The sequence below is a fragment of the Panthera leo genome, chromosome B2 (genome assembly GCF_018350215.1).
Source record: "Panthera leo isolate Ple1 chromosome B2, P.leo_Ple1_pat1.1, whole genome shotgun sequence".
Taxonomy (NCBI): Eukaryota; Metazoa; Chordata; class Mammalia; order Carnivora; family Felidae; genus Panthera; species Panthera leo.
In genome coordinates this window covers 99,153,312-99,167,170 of record NC_056683.1, presented here as the reverse complement: position 1 = coordinate 99,167,170, position 13,859 = coordinate 99,153,312, and the positions used below count along the sequence as shown (strand labels likewise).

At 36.7% G+C, this 13,859-nt stretch overlaps 1 protein-coding gene across 23 annotated transcripts in view; it reads left to right on the top strand.

Moving 5' to 3' along the window:
• CDK19 (cyclin dependent kinase 19) overlaps nucleotides 1-13,859 on the top strand; it is a 189,538-nt gene that overhangs the window by 60,203 nt on the left and 115,476 nt on the right. For 17 of the 23 annotated variants that reach the window (XM_042939597.1, XM_042939584.1, XM_042939575.1 and 14 more), the window contains one exon: nucleotides 12,559-12,634. In XM_042939597.1, coding sequence (XP_042795531.1) covers nucleotides 12,611-12,634 — 24 coding nt within the window. In that variant the 5' untranslated portion in view covers nucleotides 12,559-12,610. Of the gene's footprint in view, nucleotides 1-8,196; nucleotides 8,268-12,558; nucleotides 12,635-13,859 lie in introns of all 23 variants that reach the window. The other 6 variants (XM_042939592.1, XM_042939587.1, XM_042939591.1 and 3 more) reach the window with 1 other exon arrangement.

The following is a 13,859-nucleotide window of genomic DNA, read 5'->3' as shown; positions in this document are numbered from 1 at the left end:
TTGCTGACATTGACCATTTGAAATTAAGCTGCCAGTGTCATGACATGCCACCCCAAAGTACTTGAATGTGTATCTCCTGACAATGAGGATATTCTGTATAACCATCATACCATTATCCTCTACTTAAGAAAATTAATAAAACACAGGGTGCCTGAGTGGCTCAGTCAGTTAAGCATCTGACTCAATTTTGGCTCAGGTCATGATCTCACAGTTCATTGGATTGAGCCCTGCATTGGACTCTGTGCTGTCAGCATGAAGCCTGCTTGGGATTGTCCCTCTCCCTTTCTCTCTGCCCTTCCTCTGCTCTCTCTCAAAATAAATAAATAGAAACTTTAAAAAAAAAATAAAATTAAATTAAAATTAAAAAATTAAATTAGCCACGATAAAATACATCTAGTCTATGGATTTTCACTGCTGTCCTACAAATAAAGCTTTTTAGCTGTTTTTTTTTTTTTCCTTTTATTTAAATCCAAGTTAGTTGACATATAGTGTAATAATGGTTTCGGGAGTAGAATTTAGTGATTGGTCACTTACGTATAAAACCCAGTGCTTATATATAACAAGTGCCCTCCTTAATGGCCATCACCCATTTAGCCCATCCTCCTACCCGACACCCCTCCAGTAACCCTCAGTTTGTTCTCTGTATTTAAGAGTCTCTTATGGTTTGCCTCCCTCTCTGTTTTTAATCTTATTCTTCCTTCCCTTTCCCTATGTTCATCTGATTTATTTCTTAAATTTCACATATGAGTGAAATCATATATTTGTCTTTCTCTGACTTATTTCGCTTAGCATCATACACTTCTAGTTCCATCCACGTTGTTGCAAATGGCAAGATTTCATTCTTTTTGATTACTGAGTAATATTCCATTGTATATATTTACCACATCTTCTTTATCCATTCATCAGTCAATGTATATTTGGGCTTTTTCTGTAATTTGGCTGTTGTTGTTAGTGCTACTATAAACCTGGAGTACATGTGCCCCTTTGAATCAGCATTTTTGTATTCTTTGGATAAATACCTACTAGTGCAATTGCTGGGTTGTAGGGTGGCTCTCTTTTTTAATGTTTTGAGAAACCTCCATACTGTTCTCCAGAGTGGCTGCACCAGTTTGCATTCCCACCAGCAGTGCAAAAGGGTTCCCCTTTCTCTGCATCCTCGCCAACATCTGTTGTTGCCTGAGTTTTCCATTTTAGCCATTCTGACAGGTGTGAGGTGGTATCTCATTGTGTTTTGATTTGTATTTCTCTGATGATGAGTTATGTTGAGCATCTTTTCATGTGTTGGTTGACCATCTGGATGTCTTTTTTGGAAAAGTGTCTATTCCTGTCTTTTGCCCATTTGTTCACTGGATTATTTGTTTTTTGGGTGTTGAGTTTGGTAAGTTCTTTATAGATTTTAGATACTAACCCTTTATCTGATATGTCATTTGCAAATATCTTCTCCCATTCTCTTGGTTGCCTTTTAGTTTTGCTGATTGTTTCCTTTGCTGTACAGAAGTTGTTTATCTTGATGAGGTTCCAAAAGTTCATTTTTGCTTTTGTTTGCCTTGCCTGTGGAGACGTGTTGAGTAAGAAGTTGCTGTGGCTGGATCAAAGAGGTTGTTGCCTATTTTCTCATGTAGGATTTTGATGGTTTATTGTCTCATATTTAGGTCTTTCATCCATTTTGAGTTTATTTTTGTGTATGGTGTAAGAAAATAGTCCAGATCCATTCTTCTGCATGTTGCTGTTCAGTTTTCCCACCATCATTTGCTGAACTGAGTGTCTTATTTCCATTGAATATTCTTTCCTGCTTTGTTAAAGATTAGTTGGCCATATGTTTGTGGGTCCATTTCTTTTTTCTTTTAATTAAAATAACTTTTTTTTAATGTTTATTTTTGAGAGAGAGAGAGAGAGAGAGAGAGAGAGCATGCCTGAATTGGGGAGGAGCTTAGAGAGATGGAGACAGAATCCCAAACATGCTCCAGGCTCTGAACTTGTCAGCACAGAGCCTGATGCGGGACTCAAACGTTTGTGGGTCCATTTCTGGCTTCTCTATTCTGTTCCATTGACCTATGTGTCTGTTTTTGTGCCATTACCATACTGTCTTGATGATTATAGCTTTGTAATACAGCTTGAAGTCTGGAATTGTGATGCCTCCAGCTTTGGTTTTCTGTTTCAGCATTACTTTGGCTATTCGGGGGTAGCTGTTTTTATTTGAACCACAGTCTAGTCAAGATTTTCATATACAATATTTGGTTGTTACATGTCTTAAATAGACTCCTTCCCCATTTTACCTTTTTTTTTTTCTTTTTAGGAGTCAGGCCAATTTTCTTGTAGAGTGTCTCACATCTAGATTTGCCTAATATCAAGGTCTTTTGAAAGTTTCTCCTCCTGCAGCCTGTTAGAAGGTGGCATTTACTAGAGAAGGGCTTACCAACCCCAGGGGCATGGGTGCTATCAATGGGTTATGGGTCCTATTATTAATTCTTTAAGTTCTTTGGCCACCAGCGGGTTTTGGAGCAGGGGAAGCCTATGAGTCCCTTTACCTGTGCTATGAACACTGTCAGTTTACCCTGGTAATTAGGTACCATGATGTGAAAGAGCAATGGTCACCATTTTCAGCTCTTTTTTTCTACTGAGCACTTTCTCTTGTAATCACATTTACTTCTTTTTTTTTTATATTTTTTTTAATGTTTATTTTTGAGAGAGAGAGAGAGAGAGAGAGAGAGACAGAGCACGAGCAGGGGAGGGTCAGAGAGAGAGGGAGACACAAAAACTGAAGCAGGCTCCAGGCTGCTGTCAGCATAGAGCCCAACATGGGGCTTGAACTCACAAACCATGAGATCATGACCTGAGCCCAAGTCAGACGCTGAACCGACTGAGCCACCCAGGCGCCCCAACTTGTAATCGCATTTACATCTATGGTTTTAACAGTTGCCTGTGTAGTAATATTTTCTTTTCCAAATTCCATTTCTGTTATTACCTTTTGTTCATCTTCTTCTGGCTATCTAGTAGCCACTTCAGAATCACCATGTCCAAAATGAATTTATTCTCTACTTGCAAACTGGCTCATTGTCGGTATTATTATTTATTGAGGAGGCGGATTGTAGAAGGTATAGTATAAATGGCCCTGTTTTCACTGTGACAACACTGGCTAGGAACGTCAGTGATCTTCAGCTGCTTTTCTGGCTGTTCAGCTCTCTCTCATATACATACACACATGTGCATACACATTTACTCATCAAATATTTCTTTAATGCCTACAGTGTGCCTATATATATTTGGCCACAGTAGATGAGTCTATCTCCGGAATGCCTCTAGCATGCATTCCTTCCATTCTTAACTATATGTACTCTGATTTTGGTCCTTATCAACGCTTGCCAGAACTTTTACAATGTTTTCCCAACCTCTGGTTTTAAATCTGCTGATCCATCCTGCACACTATCTGCTTGTTGAGAATACCTGTTTGATCATATGTTTCTCTTGCTTGGAAGCCTCTGATGGCTTCCCATTATACAGTAAAAATGCCAACTTATAAGCATACTGTATAAGACTCTGCTAATTCTATTCTGTTCTTTTCATTCTTATTTCATCTATTATGTTCTAGCTATGCAGGTCTCCTGCCAGTTTCTTGAATATAGCCTAGATTTTAATCTTCGGACTGTCCCTGCATTTCTGGTGTCCATAAGGCCCTGGCACCTCTTCTCTGCTTAATGAAATCTTGCTCATCTCTTAAGGTCCACTCACATTTTCCCTTTGAAAATTATGTAGCTGATAGCCCTCTATCTATCCCCTCCACCAGAACCAAAGCCTTCTTTCCATTCTTTATCTGATGTGCTTTGCATATGCATCTTCTATAGTGCTTATCAGATCATGTCACTTGCTTGTGTGTCTCAGTGTAAAGGTTCACAAGGGAAAGGATCATCTTGTTCTTCTACTGTTCCTAGAGCCCAACGCAATGCAATGCCTGGCGCATAGCACATTCTTAGTAAAATATTTCTGGAAGGAGAGTCTGGCATTACTTGCCATATTAAACTCTAGCAAGGAAGTATGACTTGAGATTCATGAATTCTCCTTAGGAAGATAATATCTTATATTAAAGCTTTTGTTTACACTAAATATTTGCTAATAATTACTTTCTGTAATCATGTAATACAGTCCTTATTTATGTTTTAATTTTTTTTTTTTTTTTTTTTTTTTTTTTTTTTTTTTTTTTAGTAATTTTTACACCCAACATGGGGCTCTAACTCACAGTCCCCAGATCAAGAGTCACGACTCTTCCAACTGAGCCAGCTAGGCGTCCCAGTTATTTATATTTTAAACTTAACACTTTGACACCTTAAATCTTAAAGCATTACTGTAGATCTGTTTTAATTAAAATCACTTCTGAGCAATAAGAATTTGCCGTAATAGGAGTTTCTGAAATTTTATCATTTTAGAGCCTTTAAATTAAATAGTAAATGTTTATCTGAATTGGAATTCTAAATGAAGGAATAGTATAAAATGAGGATTTTTTTTTTAGAGAAAGAGATGCATTAATCGATTTTTGAGAAAAGAACCTAAATAAAGACAATTTTTCTAAGAATGAAGGCAAAACAAAAACAAACACTCTTGTCAAATTTCTGTGTTGCAAGAGAGTCCTGAACTTGAATAAGGGGACTATTATTGTATCTTGGTGGTATTTAGAGAATGAGTAGATGAAATATTTGATAGATGAAAACATAAAGAAGATGCTAGTAGTATTTGACATTTTCCATTAATAAGGGGAATACAAAATATTAAGAGCAACTTGTGTTGACAAGATCTTTAATGTTTCAGACGTCTTCTAAGTGTATTATTTAAACAAAACTACTCCTGATAATTAAAAATATTATGGTGTTGAACTACTTATGAGTGGAATGACATGCCGGGTTTTGTTGCAAAATAATCAAGAAGAGGGGAGGCAGTGGAACTGAGACAGGCCATGTGGTGATCATTGTTGAAGCTGTGTAGACAGATACATAGAATATCACTGCCATTTGTTTTTCATTTTCGGAAAATTTCATGGTAAGAAATTTTAAAATGTTATGGTATTATAAAGGAAAGAGTTTCCAAATAAGGAATTGTTACTATTAGGCTGGCTGAATACTGAATCAATGGTATCGGGTCACTCAGAATGATACCAACATAAAACTAAATGATCTTTTTTGGGTTTTGTTTTTCCAAATTTTATTCCATGTATCTTTTTCTTTTCCATGAGTGATGTGCAAGCCTTTCAATCTGCTAAGCCAAATTACCATATATTAAAAGAAAGGGATAGGATATTGATTTATGTCAGCATTCTTGAAGAAAAATTTGTTGGCAAGACTTAGGTGCCATATTGTTTGAAGAGTGCCTTATTGATAGCACCTACTCATAAAAACTGGTAATACTATACTATCTTGGATACTGTATTTCCGATGATGTCATTATCTGAATTCTGTTTTTTATTAAAATTTTTTAAAATGGTTTTTAAATTAATTTATTTTTGAGAGACAGACAGGGCACGAGCGGAAGAGGGGCAGAGAGACAGGGAGACAGAATGCGAAGCAGGCTCCAGGCTCTGAGCTGGCAGCACAGAGCCCCATGCGGGGCTCAAATTCACGAACCGTGAGATCATGACCCGAGCCAAAGTCGGACACTTAACTGAGCCACCTAGGTGCCCCTATTAAAACACATTTTTTTTAAGTTTATTTATTTGGAGAGAGAGCACAAGGGGGGGGGGGGGCGGGGAGAACAGAGAGAGAGAGAGAGAGAGAAAGAGAGAGAATCCCAAACAGGCTACTCACTGTCAGTGCAGAGCTGGATGTGGGACTTGGGCTCACGAACCGTGAGATCATGACCTGAGCTGAAGTTGGATGCTTAACCGACTGAGCCACCCAGTTGCCCCACTGGAGTTTCTTTCTATCTAAAAGAATCCTTAATGAGCTGTAGAACCTTCTAAGATCTGCCCAAGTCTTGTTATTAATGATATCATCAACCAAGCCCAGAACCTCACACTTCTTGCTTTAGCCTTCTTCATCTTCATTACTTATTAATTTGGTCCTACCAATTGCTCTTCTAGAATGACTGTCACAAGGGGCGCCTGGGTGGCTCAGTCAATTAAGCATCCGACTTCAGCTTCGGTCATGATCTTGCGGTTTATGGGTTTATGAGCCCCACAATGGGTTCTGTGCTGACAGCTCAGAGCCTGGAGCCTGTTTTGGGTTCTGTGTCTCCCTCTCTCTCTGCCTCTCCCCCACTCACACTCTCTCTCTCTGTCTCTCTCTTAAAAATAAATAAACATTAAATTTTTTTTACAATGACTGTCACAAGGCACCTGGGTGGCTCAGTCAGTTGAGTGTCCGACTCTTGATTTCTGCTTAGGTCATGATCCCAGGGTTGTGGGATCAAGTCCTGCATCGGGCTCCATGCTGAGTGTGGAGCCTGCATGGGATTCTTTCTTTCTCCCTCTGCCCCTCTTCTCCACTCATGCTCTTGCGCTCTAAAAAAACAAAAACGAAAACAAAACAAACACAAAATAGAATGATGGTCACAAGTGTCCCTTCTCTTCTCCAGTCTTACTGTGACCACTCTATTATGGAGAGTGTTGGACTTGGAACTGGAAGATTTAGTCTCAGCTCTGCTCCTGGCTGCTTGCTTAGCTTCCCCATCTTTAAAAGGAAGAGGGTTTAACAGAGTTGTCTTAAACCTGTTTTGGAGCTAAGGTGTAGAAAACTATTCCAGGTCCTTACCTGCTCACACTTACATTGCTGTAATGTCCTAATTGTTTTTCACACCTCTGATCTCAGTCCTTCCTAATAAGATTAATCTTCATACATGACTTTCATTGTCTTTACAATAAAATCTGATATTCCCTGGTCTCCATTTATTCATGCCATCATTTTTCTGGGTGGGGGTGTTGTTTACATAATTAGACAAATTGGAAACTTTATCTGTCTTCAGAGTCTTCCTTTCACCTACAGAATCAAATTTGTACTAAGTTCTGTCAGTTCTGACTCAGAAATGTCTTTTGAGTCCATTTTGTTCTCCTCTGCTACTGTTCTAATCTGCTTCTTCATCTTATCTGGACATTTGATGCAAACTCCCAAATGTTTGCTCTGCCACCAGTTTGTAGTTACCACAGTTATCTTTCTGAGCAAAGATCTGTTAACACATACTTTCTCTGTTCTAAAAACATTTTGCTGCCCACTGTTGATATATGAAACACAGGCTTTTTTGCAGGACTCACAGGGTCCCTTCCCTTTACTTTTCTAACCTTCTCTTGCTCCTTGGTATCCTGACCCAGCTTCCAGCCATACTGAATATTAGTAGTTTCCTCTGTTATTTTTCTCATGCTATACTTCTGCCTCCAATTCTCTGACCCCTTCATCACTTCTCTGCTGGGGAAACTCCTCTCCTAAAGGCATCACTTGTGTAGTTAAGTTACCTTCCCTAAAGCTCTGAAAGAAATACTGTTCTCATTCTCTCTGTGCCTGTTATGCATACCTCTTGGATACAGTGGAAGTCATATCAGAGTTATTTGTTTATATTTCCTACCCACCCAGAATCTCTTTCCAGGTAGATTGTGAACTCCATGATGTCTGGGTAGTCAGTCTCTAATTTTGTTCATCCTTAGAATTTGGCACATATTGGGACATATAATATTTACTCAGTAGTTGTTTGTTGGCTGATGTTAAAATAGTAAGCCTTTTTTGGCTTTCCTTCTAAACAACAACAACAAAAGGATTTAACTCTGTTAGTTTGAAGACTTAAATTTTTATTTCAGCCTTGCTTGAGTTTGAATTTCCTCATCTTATCTTAAAAGATGCTTCTAATTTTTTTTTGTCTGTCATAGATCCTTAGGACCAAAGATGGTCCAGGGCTGATCTGGACACATTATTATTATTATTATTATTATTATTATTAATTTTTTATTTTTTTAGAGAGTGAGAAAAAGCACAGGTTGGAGAGAGGCGCAGAGGGAGAGAGAGAGAATTTTAAGCAGGCTACACACTCAGTGTGGAGTCTGACGCGGGGCTCAGTCCCACGACCCTGGGATCATGGCCTGAGCCGAAATCAAGAGTTGGATGTTCAATCAACTAAGTCACCCAGGTGCCCTGGTAGTATTATTGATAGGAATCAAAAAGCTTTGGGCCATGATTTGGGCCAAGAAATAAAGTTTTGGCCAGACCTTAACTATACTTGTACATATAGGCTGCTGAATGGTGCTTCACCTTGCTAAAAGTGATTGGAGGCTGGCCACCAAATTAGGACATGAACGAAAGGTATAAGACTATCTTTTCTCGTTAAACCAGTTCCTAATATTTTATTTAAGAGATGTTCCTGAACTTGCTTCTTTAGGCTTGAGAAATTCTTCCCTGAATTACATTTAAATTCTACTGAGCCTGGTTTTCTGCCTGGGACAAAGCTTTCATTTTAAGACAACAGTTTCTACAATTTGTGCAAATACGTGCTTCTTATATTTTCTACTAACTATAGAATTGCTTGCATCACGGGTTTTCCAGAACATAGTGTCTCCGATGGAAAATTTAATAGAATTGCAGTCTCTGCCAAATTTGTTTTTCTATTTTGTTATTACATAATGTTCCTGTTGAATAATTGTTTTTCTTTGTCACTACTGAGAGCGAAGCCCACATGGTTTTGATATACATTACAGCCATATAGAAGAAATGTCTTTAAATTTAAAAAGTTACATATTAAATATATCCATGTTTATGTTACAGATTTATATATATATATATATATATATATATATATATATATATTTTAATTTTTTTTTAACATTTATTTATTATTGAGAGACAGAGAGCATGAGCATGGGAGGGGCAGAGAGAGGAGGAGACACAGAATCTGAAGGAGGTTCCGGGCTCTGAGCTGTCAGCACAGAGCCCGATGTGGGGCTAGAACCCACAGACAGTGAGATCATGCATGACCTGAGCCGAAGTCAGACACTTAACCGACTGAGCCACCCAGGCGCCCCAAGATTTATATATTTTTGATTCTTCCTGGATTTATTTAGTAACTTCCTTTCTTTTTTCTTTTTTTTTTTTTAATCTTTTAAAACATTTATTCATTTTTGAGAGACAGAGACTGAGCATGAGTGGGGAGGGGCAGAGAGAGAGGGAGACACAGAATCTGAAGCAGGCTTCAGGCTCCAGGCTCCAAGCTGCAGCACAGAGCCTGATGCAGGGGTCGAACTCACGGACCGGGAGATCATGACCTGAGCTGCAGTCAGATACTTCACCACTTGAGAGACGCCGGTGCCCGCCTCCCCCCCTCCCTTTTTTAAAAATTTTTTCCTTTGATTATTTTCAATAAGTAGTTACTCTAACCATAATACTTAATGTGCACTAAAATTTAGAAAGCAGTTTCTCTGAAGATTTTACAATTGCTTTGTCTGTCTTTATTACAGTAAATAATAAAGTATTTTATTTTTTTATAAATTTTTTTTTAACGTTTATTTATTACGGAGAGACAGAGCATGAGCAGGGGAGGGTCAGAGAGAAGAGGAGACGTGGAATCCCAAGCAGGCTCCAGGCTCTGAGCTGTCAGCACAGAGCCTGATGCGGGACTCGAACTCACAAACTGTGAGATCATGATCTGAGCCGAAGTCGGACTCTCAACCGACTGAGCCATCCAGGCACCCCAATAATAAAGTATTTTATTTAAAAGTAAAAGTAATGTTGACATGCTTTTTTTTTGTTGTTTTTGTTTTTGTTTTTTTTTTTTTTGACATGCTTTTAAGAAAGAAGTAAGCTGCCTCTAAAAGCCAGGCTGTCATAGCAGTGCAGGGCAGGTTCACTAGGTTCACCTGCTTTTCAGCCTTGTCATATAAAAGAACAAATTATATCTTTATGATACTTAATGTTATGTGTGTCTGAGACACATAAGCTTTGGGGTATGAATTATCACCACTTGGAGAAGGTTCCCAAGAGGGGCAACACTCCCATCGACTGAGAGCAATAAAGTCTCTCTGCCCCATGTGCTAATCATTGAAATGTTTGTGGGCATTGTGGGAAAGGACGCATCTGTAGTTTTCAAAACTAAGTTATTGGCATCTGACCAAAGACTGGCATTGACATAGTACAGTGGTGAACGTGAGTCCCATGTGCCTGCTGGGTTCTGCCACTTCTTTGTAACCTTTGAACCTCAGAGGTGCCACATTATCACTTACTGTCTGACAGTTAATACACAAGAGAAACGGTCAGGATACACGCACTTTTTTCCCCCTCAATTCCAAAGCTGCAGGTAAATCTTAAGTTTGCAGATCTTTGAGTATTTAGCTAATTTAGCAGATGGAAGTTATATTTAAACTTATTAAGTGAAATAATTACCGGGTTTGTTCCTAGATCCCATTCATATAATTCATAGTAAAGGCCCATGCTTCAGTTTCTTCTGCTCAAGCTTTCAAATTCTTTTGACAGACTGGATGTGAAATTCAAAAGTCATTAATGTGATGTGTTAATTTTGCACTTTTTGACTTACTGCAAAAAAAAAATCTTATAGTTTCCATAGCAACGATAACCTATCCAGATTGTGTAATATTCTTTACTGTATTAAAAATAAAACCATGCAATTACATGAGCTTCTGGAGCACTTCATTTAGGGAACTGGGGATTGAAATATTTTTGTTTAAAAAAATTATGATTTCATTGAAAGTTTTGCCAAAAAGCTTATGTAATTTTGTTTTCAGAATTTAATACATTTCTTAAATATTTAGCAGTATATACTTGGTAGTTAAATTAATTACTAAATGTGAAATTCACATTGTAAGCATTGCGTTAAGCATCTCAGATATAAGTGTTCTCCACGCATGCCCACACATACCCACACATACATTTAAGGTGGTGGGGACATTTGGCTTTAATTACATTCAGTCACCTGCTGTGTGTACTTCTTAGTGGCTTCTGGCTGGTCTGAAAAAAGTCTAGCTTTAAGTTTGGAGGAAACAGGATAGAGGAAAAGGATAAAATGATCACTTAAACTTTCCCTAGTTTTGACTTTGCTTTTTAAAACATGACTAAGATATTACTTTGAAAATACTGAAGACTGTTTTAATAGGGGACTGTTTTCAGAGGGTCAGTTTATTTTGGCATTTTTCTTTTTCCCTCTAATTCTGATTTAAAAGACAATATAACATTAGCACGAAAGTTAATTAGCTTAAGTTCCTACATTCAACACAACTGATTTTCATTTTTTATATCATTTTCAGCATATGTCTATATATATGTATATTTTTATATGGTAGAATATGTGTTTTCTCACTAATAGTAAACATTTTTCATGTTTCTGATGACAGTCATGATTATCATTTTAATAATTGCATAACAGTCTATTCTGTTGATGTATCTGGTGTTTTCTGTTTGTTAAAATGAGGCTTAATTATTTCCTGAATGCCATATAGTGGAAGAAAAGTGGATGTAATTTTCAAACGGATTATGGGAGGAAGTAACTATAATTCACTTACTTGCCCAAAACATAGATGATTGTGAAAAATCTTTAAAAGGCGCGTAAAATGATGTTTTAAAATGCATATTATCAAAAACCTCTTAAACTGCTTCATCTGCTAGTAAACACAGAATGGGGAAAATAAGGAATAGGTACATAGGACCAAGGTGGCACCATTTAGGTGCTATCATTTGAGAGAACCATCATGACATGATAAAGCTTGTTGAGGCTCCAGTAATAATCAAAGACAAAACTCCGAGGGCACGGACGATACTTTTATTAGAACAACCCACAATATGAACCACGTTTTTGACATTTCGCTGTGGCTGGTTCTGGTGTCAATGCCCCATGAATATTGTGTTCTCTGGCCGCTCATGTGATACTGTTTTTTCATGGAGGGTATCACCATTATTGAACTGCTGTCTTCCCTTGGTTGAGCACCCTGGTAACTACTGGCATTTCCCAGGATTCCTAAACCTACCTACATTATTTGGAAAATTCGCTGTAACTACTAGGATTTCCTGGAGTTCGTGAGAATGAGATGTTGGTGGCTAGAGTTTTAAAGTCTTTCCAAGGCTTTTGGTTGAGGTCTTATGGCTTTTGAATGCCCCCTATCCTAGGTTAGAACTAGGGTGTCCAAATGGCTATAGTTCTTCCTTCCTATTAAATAGATCTTATACTATAAAGTTACTTTAAACAAATATAGAAGTTTGCATCTATCATTTATTTTTGCAGTTAATGTTTATAACAGAATGCTTTCATAGATTCCAGATAATTAAGACAGCAGTAGAATTATCTTGCAATATGCTTGAGTTTATATTTATGCTTGTTTACTTTTTGAAACTAGTGCTGTGTTTAGTATCCTGTTTCAATTTTGAATTTTGTATTTTGGCTCTGTCTAGTGTTTTCATTGTGACATGAATTTTTTTTTTTTTTGTATTTCATATTTCTGTAGTTGAAATATTATCAGAAGCAGTAAGCAGTGCATGCAGAGTGAGAGTGTTTACATATCACTGAGAGACTAGTGCATTTTTATTGTTTTTGTAGTTATAATTTTGAGTCTAAAAATAATGTTTAGAAAAAATAATTTTTTTTGTTCATATGCAGAAAAGATGAAAAGGAATATGCATTGAAGCAAATTGAAGGCACAGGAATATCCATGTCGGCTTGTAGAGAGATTGCAGTAAGTGGATATCAGTATGTTATTTATTTTGTTATGGATATTGGATGATGAGTGATATTAATATAAAATAGTTTCATTGATGTATTCCATGCATAGTTATTTCAAAGATGTCAATTAGCTTAATGATGTTTTATATGAGAAAAGTTGCATAAACTTTTTAATTACTTGAAAGTTATCTTTAAACATTCTCTTAATGATATTTAGGATTTATAATATTGGGAATACTGAACTAAATGATGATTTAATTAATTTAAATTATGAATGAATATAATTAATAATTTAATTAATGTCCATTTTCCTTATAATTTTAGGACTGATATATATACATATGTTTATAGAGAAAGTGATGTTATTAGATATTGTGCATATAAAATATTTTTTCTGAAATACATGCTTTAGTACTAGGTTTTACTAGTTGCTAGAAAAATAAGACTATCATAATAATAGGATAATTTCTTAAAGAAAGATCATTTCTTTTTTTTTTTTTTGTCTTCATATGACATACTTGTGCGTTTAAGAAGTGATTGTCCATAAGAATACCTAACATTTACTAAGTATTCAATAGGTACCAGACTTACTAAGTGCGTTCAAGTATTAATTTAATTTTCACAACAATCATATGAAATAAGTACTTTTAATATGCCCATTTAACAGATCAGTAAACAGAGGGAAAACCATAATTATGACTTAGAAGGCTTACTATTACCTTGTTTTAGTTCTTTCTTATTTTAGTTCTTCAGTTTCTTATTGGGGCTTTATCATGATAACATATCTATTATGGATTTTTGTCTCTAAATTGTTAAATATTTATATTGTCTATATCCATTAGGTATTTCTGTTTCTAATTTGGTAACTTGCGTATGCTGCCCACAGTTGCATGTTTCTTATCACGCAAATGGATGTACTCCATCATCACTCTTGGTCAAAGAAAAGTGTAGTGCAAAGAACACATGAGGCAGGAAATCTGTAGACCTAAGTGTCTGTTGGCCTGAATGGCTAATTAGCTATGAGTGCCAGTTTCCTTATTTGTGAAATAAGGGAATTATAAAGTCTCTTCTAGTCATAAACTCTTTGCTTTCGGAATGGGAACTTCTCACTAGACTGTGCACACTTTAAGGGGCAGGGACTCTGTCTTTTCATCCTCAGTTCCTACCGTAGTGCTTGACATATAGCAGGTGGTCCATAAATATTTGCTGAATAAATAAATGAATAAACAATAAAAAAA